Source organism: Palaemon carinicauda, chromosome 31, assembly GCF_036898095.1.
Source record: "Palaemon carinicauda isolate YSFRI2023 chromosome 31, ASM3689809v2, whole genome shotgun sequence".
Lineage (NCBI taxonomy): Eukaryota > Metazoa > Arthropoda > Malacostraca > Decapoda > Palaemonidae > Palaemon > Palaemon carinicauda.
Window position 1 is genome coordinate 24,958,624 of NC_090755.1, and position 24,762 is coordinate 24,983,385.

Consider the following 24,762-nt stretch of genomic DNA (forward strand, 5'->3'; position numbering starts at 1 on the left):
ATGGTGCAGGAGTTAGGGAGTATTGTGGCGGGATGTTGCAAAAACAACCCCCACACCCTTGAATCTTACTTACTGACAATTGTCTCCTCAACACATACTTTCCTCTTACTTTATCATAAACTGGACTCTTGAACAAAAAGGACATCAAAACCAACCATAACCTTAAAACTATATTTATTAAAATTAGAATACTTATCACAAACCATCCACAACCAAGATAATCACTTAAAACTAATTATAAACTTGAACACTGAAAAAAACTTAATACCATTCAAATAAACCAACCAAAAAAACAACACCTAACAAAACTTAAAATTAAATTAACCACAACCTTAACTTCAAATCACCAAACATATATATTGCGTGTGTTCACTAACACTCCGCAAGATAAGTAAAAAACACTTCGTAGTCATTCACTAAGCCAACTGTCTTTAATGGCACAACTACTACTATCACAGCGTTAATAGATTAAACTGTGACAATTTGCCACAACTGCCTCGCTGATTTTGTAAGCAGTACTCATCATCATCAATCCAAATCCACAGGCCAAGTCATCAACGGTTGAGCAATCGAATAGCACAGTCTAAATACAATATTAAGTACAGGCCAGGTCATCAACAACAAATCCACTTTCTAAATTCGTATCTCTCCAAAGGAGGAATCACGGCTTAGAAAATAAAAAAAAACACTTCCACGCTGGTCGAAAAATATATATAATACAGCGTTCACAACTGCCTTAAGCTGCAGTCAAATAAAAAAAGCATTCGCTCGGAAACATTCACCACTGTCGTAACCTAGCTAAAAACAATGTAAACAAACAACCTCAACTATACCGACAGTCTTTCCCACTACAAACAATCATTCGCTAACTACCACTCTCTCTCTCTCTCTCTCTCTCTCTCTCTCTCTCTCTCTCTCTCTCTCTCTCTCTCTCTCTCTCTCTCTCAGGATTTGGCAAAAAAACAATAATTAAAATAAAACAAAAATAAATCCTCCACAATCCTCCCCCCTTACTTTGCCAAATCCTTCTCACACAACACTTACATTATTTTTTTCATAACCCAGTCGCAGTCGGGAACGGGACCTCTACTCCGAGTAACTGGGCCTCCATATACTCTCTCATTCACTTCTTCCTTATCACAATCATTCGCTACATTAACACTATTCCTATCTAAATCCCTATCATCTAATATATCATGTACAATCATATCTACCTCGTTCTCATCTGGCCCTAAAATTACACTCATTTCTGTAAACAGTTCATCCATTTCATCAAAAACATTCTCAACTTTAGCAAAAGATTCATTCATACTACTAATCATTCTCCTATCTCTCATTCTTGCGTTATTCATTTTTTCTTTTACATCATCTAACGAAAAGCCACACACTCTATAAGTATCATTCATACTCAGCCACGTTTCATCTGTATTAATACATTTATCCTCCACACTCACTTGTACATTTACACCCTTGTCATACTTATTCGTATTCTTACCTATACCTATAAATTTCCCTTGCACTTTCTCCTCACTTAAAACTTTCAAACACCTCTTTTTCCTATATTCAACTAACACTAATTGTTTATTTTCCAGCCCTAATTTCTCATGCATACTAGGTTCATACTTGCTCATTTCCAACCAATTACTCATCCCATTCTCACGAACATTGATCCTATTCCTTCCACACACACAGGAGGACTCACCCAGCTGAACCCTCTTACACTCTAGTTTCCCGAACATCCTGGCTGATTTACTCCCTTCTTCCTACATACCCTAGCTACATGCCCATCTACACCACATTCAGTACACTTACCCCGCGGCTCCTGGCACATTCTAGCATAATGACCGTCCTTACCACAATTACCACAAATCACATTCATACGATTACTACGACATCCACTCGCTATGTGCCCAGTCATACCACACTGATAACATTTTACCCCTTTCTCTTTCTTGCACTCGCTAATTCTATGCCCTACCTCACCACATCCAAAACAAGCACCTAGAGCCCATCTACACTCATTTTTCTTATGTCCTACTTTCCCACATCTATAACACTTCTCTTCACGGACACGGCTATCTGACATACCTCGATGCGCACTAACACTCCTATCCCTCCAAACCTGATTCCCTTGCCTAAACCCTTCATTTGTCCTTGCAGGTATTCCCACATTACTCGCCCTAACACTCCTATCTACTACATTATCAGCTACCCTCATTGGTCCTCTCAAAATTGCATCCTTATAACTACCAAATTCTATTACACTTTCTTCCATTCCAGTTCTTACACTCACAGATTTACTTTCTTTCATGCACCTATCTAATTCATAATCCTCAACTATCTCTAGTATATCATCCCATGTCAATCTCTCTTGCGTCCACCTCATTTTCTCTTTGCGTTTCAAATTAATAAATTCACACACATTCTCAGGTACTGTTGCCAAAAACTTCCTCATTTACTCCTTATTCTCATTTATGCCTTCATCCCCATACTTCTTCCTAGCTAACGTTTCCAACCTACATACGTACATTGATATAGCTTCTCCTGCATTCATCCTTGCCTCATCAAAATCATTCTTACGCTTATACTTAACACTCCCTTTCATACGTTTTACCTGCTCAATTATTCTCTTTTTCACACTTTCATAATCAACGTCCCCTACACTCATTATCACTCCATACATCGTCAACAAATACCCAGTCAAATATTCTCCTAACTCCCTAGCCCAAACTCTTTTACTATCACCATACTTATCCTGACAATACCTCTCATACTCCTTGAAAAACTCGTATACATCCCTACTACTATGCTCATTGAACCTTTCACACCGAGGTACCTCTCTCATAAATACAGTCTTACACACATCACGTTCATTCTCACTGTTATCATCACTGCTACCTTCCCTCTTGTTTCCTACTTCCTCGCTAGAATATAAAGAATCTAATTCCACACTCATAATCCTATCCTTGATCATACTCTTCCTAGCCCTTTTCTTACTCACCACTTTCACCCATTCACGATCATCCTTGCTATCATCCTGACACTTTTTCTTCTCTTTCTTCACATCACTTTTACCCTTCTTCTCATTCTTCCTATTACATTTCTGTTCATCCTTACTATTCCTAATTCCCTTATCTTCAATCTCACTATCACTATTACTATTACTATCACTATCACTTCCTTTCCCATTATTACCTACCTTAACCTTCTCTTCCACTATCACTATCAACCCATTACCCGTAGCAGAGGCCACTCCTTCGACTGCGCCTTCACCCATTATAGTTTTCATCATCCCCATGACTTGCCCCATTATAGCTTCCAATCGGTTCTCCATTCGTTCCTCATTCTCTTTCATCCTCATCTCAACACATTCTTCCACTCTCTCTACAGTTCCCTTTAACTCCCTAAGCTCCTTCTGTATCGCCTCATTCTCCCAGTGCAACCTCTCATTCTCTTCTAGCAACCTCTCCTCACGCTCCTTACTCAGCCGCAATTCCTCCTTCAAAACCCTTAACTGTTCTTCCATTTTTCATCAACCTGTTCTTCAGCCTTAAATCTAATTCCTAATCCTATCAGTCCTTTGTCAAAGAGTCCAGCTTCAATCCCACCTCGGCAGTCCCTGTTCGGGCGCCAAAATAATGTGGCGGGATGTTGCAAAAACAACCCCCACACCCTTGAATCTTACTTACTGACAATTGTCTCCTCAACACATACTTTCCTCTTACTTTATCATAAACTGGACTCTTGAACAAAAAGGACATCAAAACCAACCATAACCTTAAAACTATATTTATTAAAATTAGAATACTTATCACAAACCATCCACAACCAAAATAATCACTTAAAACTAATTATAAACTTGAACACTGAAAAAACTTAATACCATTCAAATAAACCAACCAAAAAAACAACACCTAACAAAACTTAGAATTAAATCAACCACAACCTTAACTTCAAATCACCAAACATATATATTGCGTGTGTTCACTGACACTCCGCAAGATAAGTAAAAAACACTTCGTAGTCATTCACTAAGCCAACTGTCTTTAATGGCACAATTACTACTATCACAGCGTTAATAGATTAAACTGACTTTTTGCCACAACTGCCTCGCTGATTTTGTAAGCAGTACTCATCATCATCAATCCAAATCCACAGGCCAAGTCATCAACGGTTGAGCAATCGAATAGCACAGTCTAAATACAATATTAAGTACAGGCCAGGTCATCAACAACAAATCCACTTTCTAAATTCGTATCCCTCCAAAGGAGGAATCACGGCTTAGAAAATAAAAAAAACACTTCCACGCTGGTCGAAAAATATATATAATACAGCGTTCACACAACTGCCTTAAGCTGCAGTCAAATAAAAAAAGCATTCGCTCGGAAACATTCACCACTGTCGTAACCTAGTTAAAAACAATGTAAACAAACAACCTCAACTATACCGACAGTCTTTCCCACTACAAACAATCATTCGCTAACTACCACTCTCTCTCTCTCTCTCTCTCTCTCTCTCTCTCTCTCTCTCTCTCTCTCTCTCTCAGGATTTGGCAAAAAAACAAAAATTAAAATAAAACAAAAATAAATCCTCCACAGTATGTCATCAGTTCTTTGAGATAGAGTTGTATTCCTTGCCCATGAGATTTCAGAAGCTGGGAAGCAACATTCCCTTGCATTTTATACTGGAGAACATTCTTTTACTGGTGTGCCCTTGGGTTTTTTAAGCATGTCTCCAAGGTTCTTCAAGTGTACACACTTCACAGGCTCAAAGAAGTCTTTTCTTGTTTTCAGACATTGATCAATAAAAGCATCCCTTGCTTCTTCACCAAATTTTTGTGCTTTTAAGACATCTGTTTGGACATATGAAGAAGCAGCTGCAAGAGATGAGAGAGTGACTAGTTGGTTCTTTCTTTCCACAGAAAAAGGATTAACAAAACTTTCAACTGCTTTTTGTGCTCTGGTTACAAGCTTTTCACTTTTGAGCTCCTCTGTTGGACAGAGATCAAATATGTTTTATTCACTCTTTCTCTCCAGAGAGCATGTTTTGTCTTGTGTAGACTCACATTCACATACTGTGATCTGAAATGAGTTGTGCAGACCCATCGTTGATAAGCCTTATAGTGTGTGAGGACACCAGATACACCAGCACCACCATGGGATTTGGCATGACGCTTCAAGGTCTCCTCAAAATGTCTTGTCTTCGTTGCACCCTTTCCCACAGATGAAGGACCATTTAACACTTTTTGCTCCTCGCTTCAGCAATTCTGTGGATCCTGGATGAGATGTGTCAACATTAGCAATGAAGAGTGAAAAGTATGTGATACCTTGTATAGTTTTGCCTGTTGAAACTGAAGAACAAGGTGGTCACGCAGTGCAAGCAGTTTGTATAGAGAAGGAAGTCATTGTACTTCACTGCATGTGTTAGTGCCAGGACCAGCCACACACTTAGTAAGCAAACTCATTATACTTTGTTAAGGTGCTGATTCTGGATTTAATGGGAGGGGTTTGAAAGAAATTGTCCAAATAAGATGCATTTTTTATTCCACATCAGAGACAGTTGTGATTTAGGGATGGTATGTTTGTTTTTACTCAGGATATACCCATGTTTTTGTATCAAATTAAAGCTTTTTAAATATACAATGATATTAAATGCAAAAATGAAAGTTATCTGCATAATATTTGTGAACAATATGAATACAATGCACAGAAAGTATTTGTTAGTGATTTCTCGTTGGAAATGTTAGGGTATTCACTTGGACCCGGTAATAGAATCCTTATTTTGTCTTCCACAAATATGTGATTAATATGTGTTGATAGAGAATATTCAGAGCTTTGATTTGATATATTACAAGACATATTAAAAACTTTCGGCATTGAAACATTAGCTAAAAACGAACATTCATATTTTCAAAACTGTGCCAATCGGTAAAATTTGCATTTTAGGGTACCATTAGGTTTTTGGCCATAACATGGATTGCATCCCTTAATTTTCAGTGATATTAATATTTTTGTTCAGTAGATCCAGACCTTTTAGAAAAACCTAATTTATATGAGTGGTCGATGAGGGTGGGTTGCAAAGTACCCTCAACTGTCCCCCGGCATACCTCAGTCGTGAGTAGCAATGTTTTACCTGCCACAATGAGCATCATTGTGGCAGGTAAAACACGTTGTGGTGCTCTCAACTTAACTTATGAGTGGCACGAAGAGAAAAGTCCCTGGCCTACGCCTGAAATCTCTTGGTAAGGTTTTGGGTGACGAGGTTATGACTGAGCCAATTATGGACACTGTTAAACTTTCATGGCTAATGGAATGCAAATCATCCATTTTCATGAATTGTATAGATGTGAGTGATATTTGTATTTTTTGAATGTAGGAATGTGAGAATATTTTCTTGCAAAAAATTTTAATCGATCTTAATTTCTTCTTGGTTGCCATTTATCTGAGGATTGGGAGTAAGATGAACGTATGATTGTATTGTGCTGGTAAGCTGTTAGTTTGTAGCCGAGAGACTCTTGAATGCAACTTGAACTTTATTTGGTCGGAGCTTGAGTATTTATACAACCCATTCAAGTCAAGAACAGCACAAAACTTCAAACACAATAGTGCAGGAAAATACAGGAATGAGCAAGTTATCAATTAGAGGGGAGAGCGATAATGGCAATATACAGAAAAATAAGAAATACCGTTACAGTGTACGAGCATGTGTGATACACGTGTGGTACATGGCTCCTCCCCTAAAATGACATACATGTGAAATAGGGCGCCCTGCTCTTGAGAGGCATAATGCATAATGTAAGTGGGTCATCTGGTAGGAGATATGCAGGTTTTAGGCATTAAATGGAGACCCAGTTTTCTTTGCCACGCATGTTGAGGAGGAATGTTTTCGGTGTATGACGGATCACGAGGGAAGGGCCCGTGTAAGGGGGTAATAATGGTGGCTTGCTAATGTCTTTGCTCAGGAAAGTATTTGTTGATGAGTGCAGATCTGTTAGTATGTGTTGCTTAGCTAGGGGCTTGTAAGTCTGGCGGAATGGAGTGAATTTTCGCACAACGTGATATAGGTGCTGGAGATTGTCGGGGGAGGTTGCAGATGGAAAAAATTTGGCAGGGACGATCAACAGGTTGCCATACACCATTTCGGCTGCCGAAACATACAGGGCATCTTTAGGAGTGATCCTTTGCCCCAGGAGGACCCAGGGAAGCTGGGTGAACTGGTTGGGGTCCTTGCAGCAGGAAATTAAAGTTTCTTTGAGGGTATGATGAGAACTTTCAACCATACCATTGGCAGCAAGGTTGTACAGTATGTGGTTGTTTGATGAAGGGTGATACCCAGGAGATTCGCTAATAATATCCACAATCGAGAGGTGAAAATGGTAACCCTGTTGGAAGTAATATGCTCAGGGATACCAAATCTTGCTTTTACTCCTGAGAGTAAGGGAGATGTACACGAGGTGGACGTTGCAGTTTCCATGGAAATGGCTTCAGGGCAACGAGTGGAGCAGTCGATGGTATTAAACAGGTAATGATGTCTTTCTGATATAAGTAGGGAACCTACAACAACGACGTGAATGTGGGCAAAGCACCACTGAGGTTGATGATAGGTGCCCACTCCTGAATCCGTTTGTCGATTTACTTATGAGGTTTGACATGAAGTACAGGCGCAGACCCAATCCTTAGCCTCCTTAGTAATACCATGCCAAATGAACTTTGTCTTCAGTAGCTGTGCAGTAGAATGACATAAGAGATGTGAAAGGCCATAAATGAAATTAAACACCTGTAAGCACATGGGAGAAGGTATCCACAGTCTAGGTCTACCAGTACTGACGTCACAGAGGGTGGTGGTGTTGGTGTCGTCTAGAGGGACGTCCTCCCAATGGAGGGATGTGCAGGATGTCTTACAAGCTTGGTATTTTGGATCTTTTCATTGGGCTTCTGCCAAGGTATTGTAATCCAATCTCAGGTGAATATCAGCCAATGTGTTTCTTGACAGGGCATCAGCAACGGGATTCATTTTCCCAGGGACATGCTGAAGGGTACAATTGTCTTCAGCCACGGTGGAGAGATGTCGGCGTTGACAGGTCGACCAGGCGTCGGACTGTCGAGTGAAGGCGTGCACCAGAGGCATGTGGGCCATATGAATAACGTAGGCTTACCTTCCAAGAAGTGGCGAAAGTGATGTACAGCCAAGTGCACTTCTAGCAATTCGCCATCGAAAGTAGAGTACTGTATCCTGATTCCGCCTTGAACAGTTTTCTACTAAAGAAAGCCAATGGGTGGGGCGAGCCGTGGACCACCTGCTCAAGGAATGCCCCAATAGTGACATTACTGGCATCGTTGGAGAGAAGGAGAGGTGCATGTGGTACAGGGAAAGTGAGTGCAGCGGCGGTTGAAAGTACATTCTTTGCATTACAGAAGGTCGCTTCTTGAAGGGGACCGCACTTCAGGTCTTTTGGCTTGCCCTCGAGAGAGGCACATAGGGTGGCAAGAGTGGCAGCAATGGTGGCTGAAAACTGTAATAATAGTTGATCATGCCCAAGAATTCTTGCAATGCTTTGACGGTCGAGGGCATGGGGAAGTTCTGAACGGCTGCTACCTGCTATACTTCGTTGGTGCTAAAGCTACACTTGTCGCACCGGACTACAGGGCCATTCTGTTGTAGGGTGTCATGCATGATGCGTAGATGATGGAGGTGTTCCCCTTTGGAGGAAGAGAACACATTTTTCGTTTATGTAACATACACAGAAGGGGAGGTCCCCGAAGATGCTGTCAATGAGACGTTGAAAAGTGGATCCAGCATTACGAAGGCCAAAACAGGAGTCATTAAAGGTGTATGTACCGAAAGGGGTGGTGATAGAAGTCTTAAGGATGTCTTCTGGGTTCATGGGCATCTGATAATACCCCTTCAGGAGATGGAGCATGGAGAAAACCTTTGATATGTGCAAGTAGGAGGACACGTCGTTGATTTTTCGGAGGGGGTAGTGATCCGGTTCTGTCTGCATGTTCAGTTTCCTGTAATCCCTACATGGATGTAGAGAGCCATCTTTCATGAGGACAATGGGTAAGGGTGATGACCATGGGCTTGAAGCCTTTGGGCAAAGGCCCATTTCTTCCATTTCGGCAAACTTTTGTTTAGCGGCTGCCCAATTATCCGAGTGCCAGACGTCTGAATCTGAAGAACACTGGACACCCATTATCTTAATACGGTGATAAATACCATGTTTCGCGCGAACCGTGGCCATTTGACGAAGTTCTGGACGGAAAACTTCTGGGTATGATGTGAGGAGGTGGGCATAGGCATCTTTGGGTGCGCTGATGTGGAGAGCGAGGTCGGAGGAGCCGGGTTGGAGAGGTGTTGAGAAGTACGAAGCTATGTTGACTAACTGTTGGTGAGCTACATCGACCAGGAGGTGGAAGTGTGATAGGAAATCTTCACTGAGAATTGGCAATCTGATGTCAACAATGAGAAACTTCCAAATATATTTAGGGCTTCCAAACGATAACGTTAGGATTTAATAACCGTCGGTGGGTATCGCAGATCCGTTGGTGGCTGCCAGGTGGATGTCGGCAGATTTAGATAGACTACATCGTGTCCTGGAGAGTGGTCTTGGCAGAAGAGAATAGCAAGGACCTTTGTCTACCAAAAATCGCACACCCGTACTTGCGTCACGTAAAAAGAAAAGATTAATGACAGGGTAGGTCACCGCCACAAGCGATGGCCTACTTACATGTTTTTTGGCCACTGACAACCAATCACTCATTTCTTTGCAGCAGCCTGAATTTTGAGCGGTAGTAGCAAAACTGCAGCTGATGGGCGTTGGTAAGTGGCTGGAGAGGTCAGTGATTGGGGTATAAGTGAGAAGGGGTATATGTGGGTTGTGGGCGGCTTTGTCGCCGCTTCGGCACATCACGGGGTGGCCGTCCATGTCATGCCGTATCCACGTCAACTTGATGCTTGACTGAGTCGTGTCTTTTATGCGAAGCTGGGCTTCATCACGCTGGAACCAGGCGAACGCTTCTCCGCTGGCAAAGGACGATAGTTTCAGGGGCGTGGCATTAATAGCAGAGTCAGTGTCTGAGGACGGCATCATCTAACAATAAGGCAAGACAGTGAGGGGGAAAGTGGGAGGAAGATGGAACACTACGGTGGTCACCAATGTGCTGGCGAGCTGTAAGGTTGTAACTGAGACACTCACGTGAATGCAACTGAACTTTATTTGATTGGAGCTTGAGTATTTATACAACCCGTTCCAGCCAAGAACGGCACAAAAATTCAAACACAATGGTGCAGGAAAATACATGAATGAACAAGTTATCAGTGAGAGGCGAGAGGGATAACGACAATATACAAAAAAAATAAGAAATGCCGTTATAGTGTACGAACATCTGTGATACACGTGCAGTGCAGTGTTATGTATAAGTAAAAACTATAGTATTACCTTTTATTATTGTCAATATTATTTCTCTTGAGTTGTGATGGCTGTTGTTTTTAATTGGATTTTTTTCTGTATTGGTTGATACGAATTCCCGTAATCAATAGTTGCCTAATATCTAGAATGGTCAATTTTCTTTAAAGATATTAAGATTCCAGAATATTAATGAATATTCATTTGTGTGTAGGAAGTTTTCCCTAGATTTTGAAACCATATCATCACAGTAGTTTTAATTTAGAATAGCAAATAAAAATGTATTGTTGAACGCAAGAAACGTTAAATTTAAAATTAGATATGTGTTCTTCTAAAATAAATAGTGGGATATCCAAAGCTCTAAAACACCCGAATAAAATTGGCATGGTTTTGGTTTTATCCTTTTAATGTAGAATACATTTCTTTAGTCTGTAGGTCAGCATGCCAAGTAGACCGGTTCTCAATCAAATATATTAATGATTTTCAGAATCTGTATGATTATTTTTTTTATGATTCATTTGACTGCATGTTACAAATGATTAAAGGTTTTCGTGTAGCTTATCTTTAAAGATTGTGAATCATTTGTAAGAATGTTATATTAGCATAGGTTTTAGAGTTTTATAACTGTACTTTACTTTATCATTTGTGTAGTGTAACTTTAGATTTTGCCATGTTGTTTGAATGGTTCAGTTATTATTTATACATAAGTGGTTTTGTTCATATGCTTATTTCACGTGATACAGGATATTGCTTAATTAAGAAATTTAACATTACAAAGTAGGTCACTTAACAAATGAAAGAACTTACCGAATCTGAATTGTTATAATTCGTTGTTTTGGCATTCCTTATGATCCTGTAGAGGCTGAGAAGCCTTTTATAATTACGCACAGGTACTTCCAAAGAATGAAATGTTGCATTACCATAAAAATGACGTATTAATTTTGTAGTATAATGACAGGTACATGGAACAGAAGTTGCAGCCTTGATTCACACTGCTTCACACATCTCTCTGATGACATCCAGTCTTGTTCAGGAGCTTGGCGTTCGACAAGATGTTATCCCAGACAATTCTGTGCCACCTTCCCCGCTATCAGGAGGTAGGTTTGCGTTTACTTCATGTAAAACTGGGGGGGGGGGGGCGTCAATAGAGAACATGCCTTCGCCACGCACAGCAGTTTTATTTTGCTCTTAACTCCACTGCCTAATTGTACTTTGATGTGTTTCTTCAAAATACGGATTTGGCCTTGGGTTATACCATATCCCACATGTCCACCAAGTTTCGTTGAAATTGGTTCAGTGGTTTTTGTGTAATATTGTTCGTACACGAAAATTATAAGTAACAAAATATTTGCCATTTACTTAACATTGCGATTATTTTCAAAGTACAGCTACGTACTTGTACTTTGGTGCTTTTACCAAAATGTTACAGATTCCATCCTTGGGTCATACCCAATATGACTACCAAGTTTGGTCAAAATCGGTACCGTAGTTTTTGTATAAAGTTGATCACAAACAAATGAATAAACTAACAAGCAGACGAAACATACAGGGGTGAATACATACCCTTCACAAGGCAAAACAGTAAGAACCAACATCCTTTGGTGGTGAAGAGACGTTATTAAAGGTTTTAGTTTTCATATTATTTTTTTAGTATAGAGGTCATTGATTAGATGGTAGTCAGCAACATGTTTTTTTTTTTTTAATAATAGGTTAAGCAGACCACTAGTTGACTTCCTCAACTGTTATTTATGACTTGGTTCAGTTTTTAATATATATATCAAATCGTTTATATTACTTTGTGACTTATTGAAAATTCAGTTATTGGATAGATTAAAAAGGTTTGGTTTGACAATTTCCTTTTATAAGAATTTTGTCCAATGCCAGACCCAGACACAAGAGTTGAAAACTGGACAATCGCAAAAACATGTTTTGATTATAAGTGATATTCTTCAGTCGTGAGCAGACAGAATGCTTTAAGACAAAAAGACTACAGAAAAAAATGCATATTTCTTCAAAATTGACAAAATGCTAATGCCTAATGGACAAAATGCACCAAAAGATAAAATTACTTTGCCTAGTATTTATAGCAATTAGAAAAATTGATTAATAATATGTAACTCAAGGATAGAGAAAAAGCCTTGCAGTAGGAATGTTCATATTTTACACCATCTTTAAAAACATAAAATAGGCTAAGAGTCAACCTTGCAGTAAGACTATTATTTTTGTTTTACAAAATTCATGTTTAAAAGCAAAGAACAGAATTTTACACTATCATTAACAACAAAAACAGAAACGATGTCAATTTATTTATATCATGCATATATAACAAAGGGAAATAGTTGGAAATTATGCACTTTTGCCCTTAGATAAGATAGCCCTTCATCTTTATGGTAAGTGGCATGAATTTTTTCAATTCGTTCATTTAATCGAAAATATTTTTTTTTTCAATTTCTACACTCCGGCCAACTATTCGAGTTATAAATTCTGCACTTGCTTATTCATCTTTGATTTATTTCGTAAGTTTTTAGTGTTGGGCGAATTATTGGAGCTATTGCTAAAGGGCTGGTGTCATCCCTCTCTAGAGTTTCTAGTTCTTGGCAAATCAGATCCAATCCTGTCGTACACATTCCACATTTGGATATCGTGGGTATATGTCGACCTCGCTGAACGATTCCACGCCAAATACTTTCAATATAATAAAACAATTCACTCTAGATTTTGTCTGCCATTGAATTAAAAAAAGTTTGTAAAAGGTCCATCACATCCAATGGGGAACAAAAGCTGAGGCTTGCATTTGTTTGATTACGATAGCATTGTCATTATTCGTGCACTAGCATTGCAGACCAAGTATTTGTATTTTACGCCAAGACACTGGCTGAAATGGAAGAAATAATCATTAATCGGAGGTTTCGGAAAACATTTCCTCAAATTTTCTACTACTACTTGCTCAAATTCAACACTTAACAGATTGGATTGAGGCCATGCTGTTTGAGGAATTCAAATATTATATCATAATTTTTTTCATCTTTTTTAGATGTAACACTATACTAATGGTAATGTATTACTTCCGGCAACAGCACAATGCAACATACACAGTTGTCTTCTAACTGACGTACAGTTAAAAATACCAGTCTTTTCAAGACTTCCAAATTCCTTTTAGTTGTACAATTGTGCAGGCATTCATATCTGTACCATTAAAAACGGTTACCTCTCTTAGTTACCGTTAAGTCTTCATTGGCACTTGCACGCACTCTTGTACGTCTTAAGACCCTTCCACACGAGGGGCAAATGCAGGGCGGGCACTCTAATTTATCCATAATTCTATCGCTTTGAATGAATGTTACCAGATCAAACAGTCCTGAGGGGCAAATGCAGGGCGGCCACTCTGCCCTGGACTGTTTGATCTGGTAACATTCATTCAAAGCGAAAGAATTATGGATAAATTAGAGTGCCCGCCCTGCATTTTCCCCTCGTGTGGAAGGGTCTTAAGACGTACAAGAGTGCGTGCAAGTGTCACTGAAGACTTAACGATAACTAAGAGAAGCGATCGTTTTTAATGGTACAGATCTGAATGTCTGCACATTTGTACAACTAAAAGGAATTTGGAAGTGTTACCAAATCAAACAGTCCATGGCAGACGGTAGGCACATGCAGGCGAATGTATGACTTGGGCCAGACGCCGGGCAGAGTGCAGTCAGAGTTGTCTCAGATAATAGTCAAGCGCCTATCCAGTGCCTCAACAACGGGCACGAGCTCTTCCATGGTTTGCTTGTTGTTTCCTCATCTACGACGTCATCTACATTCGTGATCGTCACACATAAAACAAAATTGGTAATAGTGTCTGCCCGCCGTGCATTTCCCTCGTGTGAAAGAGCCTTTACACTGCGTGCCAGCGAGTCTTTCACGGACAAAGCACCATATATGCTTATAGGTAAATGGCCTTGTACAATGATGAATCACGGAAAATAGCTTCATCCTTTTTTTCTTTCATATTTTCAAGCTCTCATGCGTGCTGCATCAGGCGGATATGAATAATTGTTAGAGTTCTTTTAAATTAGATCAGTATAAGTAACTACTAGCACTGCACAAAGTCCGTTTTTCACATTTCTAATATATGCGTCTTTGTTTCCTCCTGTATGCAAGTCCTTCATATACAAGTTTCATTCCTCCTTTTTAAGAGATAATTTCCATTTTGGAATAAAGGGGTTCCATACAAAAATATACGTTAAGCGAGAAAGAAATCCATTTTAGGAAGAAAAGTAGAACAAAGTTCTTTACAAAACTATAAATCAGTGAGAAAGAATATTTTAGAACAAAAGCTTGTTGGGTAGATAAATGGTTGTGGAGCTTTCAGATAATTTTGAATTATTAAGCTTTTTGTCCATTAGGCATTTTGGCTGTTAAGCATTCTGCCTTCCCATCTCCTTCAAGGATCCAGTCTAAATGGATGCTATTCGTTCTGTCCATAAACGAATTGGCTTATGATATTTCTTAGCAATGGTGGACCTCCAATTCAAATTCATAGAAGTCTATGAGTCAAACCAAAGTCGAGTAGCAGGGGCAGGGCTGGGTAAGGTAGTTTAAAACAGTTGAATTAAATATACTACATTCATGATATATGAGAGGTGTTGAATTAGGATTTTGAAAGAATGTCTACCTAGATTTGTTCTAGAATTCATTATTTTTTAAACAAAAAAGTTACCTTTTCTATGTTGAGTCTTCTGATCTCACTTGATTACCTTGACCATTCTTACAAGACAATGAAGTCTATTGAGAGAAGTGAAGTTCTAAGTGAGCGATCATAAGATTAATTTATTAGTTATAGGAAAGGGATTTTTTATTTATATATTTTTTTTTATTAAGCTACTTACAAAAGACAACGAGCTCAAATTTTTTTTCATGAAATATATACAAAATTGAGTATTAAATTATATTTTTTTACCTTGTGTACAATAACGCTTAAAAAAAACATGTTATTGTATACACTACATTATACTACTGTATATGTTTAACAGTAACATATTTATAGTCACTGATCAGACAGCAGAAACATTTCCATACTGCTGTGCACATTTAAATCTCTCTCTCTCTCTCTCTCTCTCTCTCTCTCTCTCTCTCTCTCTCTCTCTCTCTCTCTCTCTCTCTCTATGGCTCTAAAAGAATTCGGAAATTAGGGCTAAGTACATTTCAGGATAACTTGGCAAGACCACAGTCTTTCATACCATGGAGTTTTATGTAACTTTTCGATCCCCAAGGTGATCCAATAGATAGCTTTTAATTCTTATTACCCTAATGAGTTCATACATGATGAACATCAACATTATGTAAAGTAAGTAAATGCATAGAGATCAATATCCATCTCACATTCTGATGGAAATTTATTACAATGGTGAAAGATATAATTCTCATCTCACGTTCTGATCTAAATTTATTACAATGGTGAAAGATATAATTCTTATTGCCAAAAAAAAAAGGTTAGGCATTACTATGTATTTTGCAAAAATATTCATAGTTCATAATAGTTGTTAGTTTTTAAGTTTGCCCTTAAAAACTAACTACTATTATGAACTATGAAATTTCGTGCATACGAAGTACGTCTTTCAATTACCTGAGAATCTTCTTCTTTGTCTGCATCTTAACCCAGCCACTGAGGGGGCAAGCCAGCCTCAACTTGGTGCCGGTCCCAATCCCCGGGTAAATGTGGAGGGTTGGCGACAGGAAAGGCATCTGGCCATGGAAAAATTAGCCAAAACCAATATGGCCAGTGGAAATTGTGAGATTAGAATTAATGCTAGGGCATATATGTGATGAAGTGTGGGACAGAGGTAGATGGGGAACGCTGGCCAGAAACATCGACCCCACATATTGTGGGAAAAGATACAGACAAAGAAGAAGATTCTGAGGTAATTGAAAGACGTTCTTCGTATGCACGAAATTTCATGGTTCATAATAGTTGTTAGTTTTTAATGGCAAACTTAGACATTGTTAAAAAATAAAAAGCCATATTTTGAAAGGGCGTGTTTTTATGTGAAGGGAAGCAACGGACTTTCTGAGACCCAAGTGGATAGAGATGGTCAAAGAAAGCTCTGATCAAATTTTACCAGTAAGAAAATTCAGGAGGAGGTGGTTCACATGAACTCAGTCGAGCAAAGTTTGTAAAAAAATCTTTGTGGAGGGCAAGGTTCTGGGAGATTTTATTATTCGAAGTTCGATTAAACTGTATATCAGTTTTTACAACGTAAGTGATCGCTTACTGTACTTATTCTTTTTTGTTCCAACTGGTATTAGAATATATTTTCGGTTACGGATATGTCCATTTTTATCTATTACAGATGAAAGTACTCTTATCTTTGTTTATTTCTGTTTTGACTTTTCAGGTTCTGGGGCATCGTGGTTGGTGGAAGGAAAACTCCGATACGTGGAATTATCATTTAATGGCTCAAAACACGTCACCCAGTTGTACATAGGTAAGAACTAAATAGACACCGGTTGATTGAAGGGAAACAATGCTATTTATATTGTATATTTAGATTTATAAACGAGTATGTAATCGAAAAATTAAATTGTTAGCTCGGGGATCAATCTCATTCCTGTTGTCTGTATACTGAATACAGTAACTCTAGAGTCTGTGCCATGGATTTGTGCCGATCTTTGAGAACTTCGGCGGAGATTCTCATGGTTGGCCAGGGCACCAACAACCTGTTGAGATACTACCGCCAGAGAATTATGGGGTCCTTTGACTGGCCAGACAGTAATACGTTAGATCATTCTCTATGGTTACGGTTCATTTTTCCTTTACCTACACACACACACACACATACACAATAGTCGGGCCTATCTTTACATATTCTCTTGTCCTCATACACCTGACAACACTGAGATTACCAAATAATTCTTCTTCACCCAAGAGGTTACTGCATTGTAATTGTTCACTGGCCACTTTCCTCTAGATAAGGGTAGAAGAGAGACTTAAGTTATGGTAAGCATCTTTTCTAAGTGAAGGACGCTCTAAAATCAAACCCTTGCTCTCTAGTCTTGGGTAGTGTCGTAGTCTCTATATGGTCTTTCACTGTCTTCGGTTAGAGTTCTCTTTCTTGAGGGTATATTAAGGCATATTATTCTATCTTCTCTTCCTCTTGTTTTGTTAATGTTTTTATTGTAGATATATATTTAATGTTACTGTTCTTAGAATATTTTATTTTTCCTAGTTCCCTTTCCTCACTGGGCTATTTTATCTGTTGGACCCCCTGGGCTTATGGCATCCTGTTTTTCCAACTAAGGTTGTAGCTTAGCAATTAATAATAATAATAATAAATGTTGGTTAAGAAAATTAAACGGCTACGGGTGAACCTCGCTATTTGTAATAATAGTAAAGATAGACAAAGTAAGCCAACATTTTAATATAATTATATAATGTAACGAATTCATTAATCATCATAACGTAATGTAAAGTTTGTGTCAGACGTGAAATGGCGAGCTTGTTATTTTGCCTTCTATTAAATAGGTTTTGCATTGAAACCAAGTCTTTTTACTAGTTTTGGGGGTGCTGGCCTTGAAACTAATCAGACAGATCTGAATTGTGATTTTTGTGTGTTTTGTGATTTTTTGTGTGTTTTTGTCTGACAATTTGATTTGAAATTCAGCATCTGCAGCTAGACAGAAAAAAAAACCCTGAAGTCAGTTTACTTGATTTGATACAAAACCAAGAAATATCAATTGCTGTGCTTAGTTCAGGGAGTATGGTGGCAAAAAAAAGCACAACTTTTCACTTAAATTCCTTTTACACCTGTGACTGACTTGCATTTGCTTTGTCATTTTTGCCACTGTTGGAAAGCTAGGCCATTAAAGATGACTAGTCGGGCGGCAGCGAGAACATTTGATTATTCCCGAGCCTTTATAAGCTTTACAGGGTATATTCTTCCTCTAGTCTCCTGCATTCTAATGATTTTGAGTTGAGAAGCCTGTATTTATCATTTATTTTAGTAGTCTTTTATTCTCTCAACTGTTTTAAGTTTTTCCTTGAGGATATTTTGTTGGTTACATAGTTTTCCCTTTATACGTCATTGATCGATCTCCTCTATGGCTGTTCTAGGATATTTGGAAGATTTTATCTTTTGAAACTATATGTAAATTAATTTCTACAGTAACAAGTCACAAATATTTACAATTTAGGTAAAAGAACATAATACTTGAAACTTGGATAATGAAACAAGAGAATTTACTCGGAGGGGGAAGTTATGTGTAAAACTTTGCATGATTTTATTTTGTTGATTACTTGTCCTTGTTAGCATTGTTTTTTTTTTTTTTTTTTTTACCTATGTTAGTCATTTTTAAAGGCAATTATGTCACTGCCTTATAACAACAGTTTGATCTTAAAACACTGAAAACCATTTGAACCAAAAGGAAAATTTAAATTTTTTCGGTATGTTTTGCAGTGAGAGCTTATTTTTAGTTATACCTAGGAGTTCAAGTGAAGAATTCTTTCTCATCAGCTCATTTAAGAGTAACAAGTAGTGAAGATTGTCTCTGCTTGGCTTGCTTCACTGTTGTTATTTCTCACCATGTGTAAATGGTAGATTTGTTCCTTCCTTGGTTTTCAGCTGAACTATACTTTTCTTTCATTTTCTAGACTCTCCAGCTAGATATCTGGCAACTTATGTCTGACGTCTTTGGTTACTTTCCTCCCAATATAAGTGATCCTGAAGTAATGGATTTAGGGAGAGCAGTAATATTTGGAAGGAGTGTATCATGGAAGGAGTTCCATAGATATAAATTGATTCAACATACCTGATAATCTGCTACTTTTCTTTTTGTTTTTTTACATTTCATACCCTCATTATTTTGTTACCTGTAATTGCTCTTCTCCCTCTAATTTGGTGTATTTTTTTTCTTTTTTTATTATTCACCTTGCAGGGGATTTCCTTTATGACTTGATGCATCTGAATATAATTCATTCATTACTCTCTAATCACATCCTGTTTAACATCTTCCTCTTGCATCCACCTCACAACTCCCTAGTCATCTCCCCTATTCCCATCTTCCTTTTACATCCACCACATTACTCCCTAATCATCACAATTTTTCCTATTTTTCTCTGGCCACTTCCTCACAACTCCCTAGTCATCACCCTTTGAACAACTCCCTAGTCATCACCCTTTGAAGTATCTCCCTGTTGCATTCACCATATAACTTCCTAATCATCATCCTTTTTTCCTGCCTCCCTATTACATCCACCACATTACTCCCTAATCACCACCCCTGTTCCAATCTCCCTCTTACATCCACCTCCACAATTCCCCAATGATCACCCTCTTACCTTCACGTCACTACTACCTGATCATGACCCCTTATCCTTCTTCTACTTACATCCACCTCACTACTCCCTAATCACCACCCCTTTTCCTATCTTCCTCTGACATCGCTACATTACTCCCTAATCATCATCCCTTTTTCTATCTTCCTCTTACATCTACCACATTACTCCCTAATCATCATCAATTTTTCTATCTTCCTCTTACATCTACCACATTACTCCCTAATCATCATCCCTTTTTCTATCTTCCTCCTACATCTACCACATGACTCCCTAATCATCACTCCTTTCCATATCTTCCTCTTACATCCACGTCACTACTCTCTTTATCATCACCCCTTTCCCTATCTTCCGCTTACATTATCATCACACCATTTCCTATCCTCCTCTCACATCCACCTCACTACTCCCTAATCATCACCCCTTCACTCTTTCTCTTACATCCAATACATTACTCCCCAATCATCACCCCTTCACTCTTTCTCTTACATCCACTACATTACTCCCTAATCACCATTCCTTTTCCTGTTTTACTCTTACATCCACCTTACCTCTCCCTAATCATCGCCCCTTCTTTCTTTCTCTGACATCCACTACATTACTCCCCAATCATCATCCCTTTTCTTATCTTCCTCATTCATCCACCTCACTACTCACTAAGCATCACCCCATTTCAAATTCTCCACTTACATCCACCTCCCATCTCCCTAATCATCGCCCTTTTTTCTATCTTCCTCTTACATCCACCTCACTACTCCGTAATCATAACTCCATTTTCTATCTTTCTCATAAATCCACCAAATTACTCCCTAATCATCACCCCTTTCCATATCTTCCTCTTACATGCACTTGACCACTCCATAATCATCACCCCTTTTCCCATCTTCCTCTTACATACACCTCACTACTCACTAATTATCACCACTTTTCCTATCTTCCTCTTTCATCCATCTCACAAGTCGATAATCATCATCCCTTTTCCTATCTTTCAATTACATTCACTACATTACTCCCTAATCATCATTCTTTTCCTGTTTTCCTTTTACATCTACCTCTTCACTCCCTAATCATTGCCACTTTTCTTATCTTACTTTTACATTCACATTGTTACTCCATAATCATTACCCCTTCTTCCTCTTATATCCAACTCACTACTCCCCTCACCTCATTTCCTATCCTCTTACATACTCCTCACTACTCCCTAATCATCACCAGTTTTCCTATCAATCTCTTTCATTCACCTTACTATTTTCTAATCATCCCTTTTCCTATCTTGCTCTTACATTCATCTCTCTACTCCCTAATCATAACCACTTTTCCTTCTTCCAGTTACATTCACTTCACTTTTTTTCTAATCATCCACCCTTTTCCTATCTTCTTCTTACATCCACCTCACCACTTGCTAATCATCCCCATTTTTCCTATCTTTCTTACAGCCTCTGTAACGTTTACAAAGCTTCCAGAAGGCTAATATCACTGCTAGATCTTTGCTCAGACAGCATCTATAATGTTTATAACCCTTCCAGAAGGCTAAAATTACTGCCAGATATTTGCTTAGATAAAATTTATATCTCTTTCAGAAGGCTAAAATCAATATCGTATCTTTACTCAGACAGCCTTTCTCTTACATCCACTACATTACTACCTAGTTATCATTCCTTTTTCTGTTTTTCTTTTACATCCACGTCATAACTCCCTAATCATCACCCCTTTTCTATCTTCCTCTTACATCCCCTGCATTACTCTCTAATCATCATTCTTTTCCTTATCTCCCTCTTACATCCACATCACCACTCCCTATTCCTCTCCCCTTTTTCTATCCTCTTACATCCCCCTCACTCCTCCCTAATTATCACCCCTTTTCTCATCTTCCTCTTAAATTTACCTCACTACTCCCTAATCATCAATAGTTTTCCTCTTTTCCTCTTACATCCACAGATTTACTCCCTAATCATCACATCCTTTTCCTATCTTCCTCTTACATCCACCTCACAACTCCTGAATCATCTCGCCTATTCCCATCTTCCTCTTACATCCACCACATTACTCCCTAATCATCACAACTTTTCCTATTTTTCTCTAGCCACCTCCTCACAACTCCCTAGTCATCACCCTTTGAACTATCTCCCTGTTGCATCCATCACATTTCTTCCTAATCATCACCCTTTTTTCCTGCCTCCCTATTGCATCCACCACATTACTCCCTAATCATCACCCCTTTTCCAATCTCCCTCTTACATCCACCTCACAATTCCCCAATGATCACCCTCTTACCTTCACGTCACTACTCCCTGATCATCACCCCTTTTCCTTCTTCTACTTACATTCACCTCACTACTCGCTAATTATCATCCCTTTTCCTATCTTCCTCTTACATCTACTTCAGAACTCCCTCATCATCACCTCTTTTCCCATCTTCCTCTTAAATCCACTTCACTACTCCCTAATCACCACACCTTTTCTGTCTTCCTCTTACACCCAACTATCTATTCCCTAATCATCACCCCTTTTCTGTCTTCCTCTTACATTCATTTCACTACTCCCTAATCCTCACCACTTTTCCCATCCCGCTCTTACATTCACCTAACTATTCCCTAATCATCAACCTTTTTACCATCTTCCTCTTACATCCACCCCACTACCTAATCATCACCCTCTTTCTGTCTTCCTCTTACATTCACCTTACTGGTCCCTAAACATCATCCCTTTTTCTATCTTTTTCCTATATCCACCTCACTACTCCCTAAACATCCCCCCTTTTTCCTATCTTCCTCTTACAACCTCGCCGCAAATCCCTTAAATCCCATTTTCCTATCATCTCTAATTGCCACCATATTACTCACTCATCATCACCCCTTTTACTAACATCATCTGACATCCACCTCACTACCTAGTAATTATCACCCTTTGAACTATCTCCCTGTTGCATGCATCACATTACTTCCTAATCATCACTCTTTTTTTCCTGCCTCCCTATTACATCTACCACATTATTCCTTAATCATCACCCCCTTTTCCAATCTTCCTCTTACATTTGTTACTAGTTCGTTATCATCACCCCTTTTCCAATCTTCCTCTTACATTTGTTACTACTTTCTTATCATCACCCCTTTCCAAATCTTCCGCATATATTCACGTCGCTACTACCTAAACATCACCCCTTTTTCCTATCTTCCTCTTACAACCTCTCTGCAAATCCCTTATATCCCATTTTCCTATCATCTCTAATAGCCACCATATTACTCCCTCATCATCACCGCTTTTACTAACATCATCTGACATCCACCTCACTACCTAGTAATCATCACCCTTTGAACTATCTCCCTGTCGCATGTGCCACATTACTTCCTAATTATCTCTCTTTTATTCCTGCTTCCCTATTACATCTACCGCATTACTACTTAATGATCACCCCCTTTCCAATCTTCCTCTTACATTTGTTACTACTTCCTTATCATCACCCCTTTTCAAATATTCCACATATATTCACGTCACTACTACCTAATCATTACCCCTTTTCCTATCTTTCTCTTACATACACCTCAATACTTCCTAATCATCACCCATTTTTCCAATATTTTTCTATATTCACCTCACTACTCCATAATCCTTTCCCCCTCTTTCTCTTACATCCACCTCACTACCCCTCTTTTTATGTTAACCTTAAATTCACCTCACTACTCTATAATCATCACACCATTTCCTATTTTCCTCTTACATCCATCATATTATCCCCTAGACATCACCCCTTTTCCTATCTTTCTCAGACATCCACCTCACTACCTACTAATCATCACTTTTTGAACTATCTCCCTGTTGCATCCTCCACATTACTTCCTAATCATCACCCCTTTTCCAATCTTCCTCTTAAATTCACCTCGCTACTCCCAAATCATCACCCTCGGTTCCTATCTTCCTCTTACAACTTCTTGGCAAATCCCTTATCACCCAATTTCCTATCATCCTCTAATATCCACTCTATCACTGCCTAATCGTCACCCTAATCATCACCATTTTCCTATATTTCTCTTACATCCACCTCACTACTCCATAATCATCACAACTTCTTTCATCCACCTCACTACTCCCTAATTATCATCTCTTTTTCTTTCTTCCTCTTAAATCCACCTCAACACTTCCAAGTCATCTTCTTTCTTCCTATCTTCCTCTAACATACACCACATTACTCCCTAATCATCACACCTTTTCCAATCTTCCTTTTACATTCGTTACTACACCCTAATCATCACCCCTTTTCCAATCTTACGCTTATATCCAAGTCGTCACTACCTAATCATCACTCCCTTTCCTATCAAATGCTTACATTCACCTCACTACTCTATCATCACCCCTTTTCCTATCTTCCTCTTACATTCACCTCACTACATAATAATTTTTCCATCTTCTCTCACAAACGCCCCACTACTCACTAATCATCACCCCTTTACCAATCTTCCTCTTACATTCACCTCACTACTCCCTAATCATCACCCCTTTTCCTATCTTCCTCTTACAATCACCTCACTACTCCCTAATCATCACCCCTTTTCCTATCTTCCTCTTACATTCACCTCACTACTCCCTAATCATCACCCCTTTTCCTATATTCCATTTACATTCACCTAACTACTCCCTAATTATCACCCCCTTTCCTATCTTCCCTATATTCATCTCACTACTCCACAATCCTTTTCCCATCTTCCTCATACATCCACCTAACCACTCCCTAATCATCACTTCTTTTTTTATCTTCCTCTTACATTTACCTAACTATTTCGTAATCATCACCCTTTTTATCATCTTTCTCTAACACCCACCTCACTACTCCCTAATCATCACCCCTTTTCTCATCTTCCTCTTACCTTTACCTAACTATTTCCTAAACATCACCCTTTTTATCATCTTCCTCCTACATCTACCTCACTGCTCCATAATCATCACCCCTATTTCCTCTTATCCACTCTAATTCACCTTACTACTCCATAATCCTTTCCCCCTCTTTCTCTTACTTCTACCTCACTACTCCCTAGTCATATCCCCTTTT

The 24,762-nt window shown here is 38.8% G+C and overlaps 1 protein-coding gene across 4 annotated transcripts in view; it reads left to right on the forward strand.

Annotated features, from left to right (window-relative positions):
* Positions 1-24,762, forward strand: part of LOC137624357 (uncharacterized) — a 292,607-nt gene that overhangs the window by 241,408 nt on the left and 26,437 nt on the right. For all 4 annotated transcript variants that reach the window (XM_068355051.1, XM_068355050.1, XM_068355053.1 and 1 more), the window contains 2 exons: positions 11,364-11,502; positions 16,783-16,872. In XM_068355051.1, coding sequence (XP_068211152.1) covers positions 11,364-11,502; positions 16,783-16,872 — 229 coding nt within the window. The remainder of the gene's footprint in view (positions 1-11,363; positions 11,503-16,782; positions 16,873-24,762) is intronic.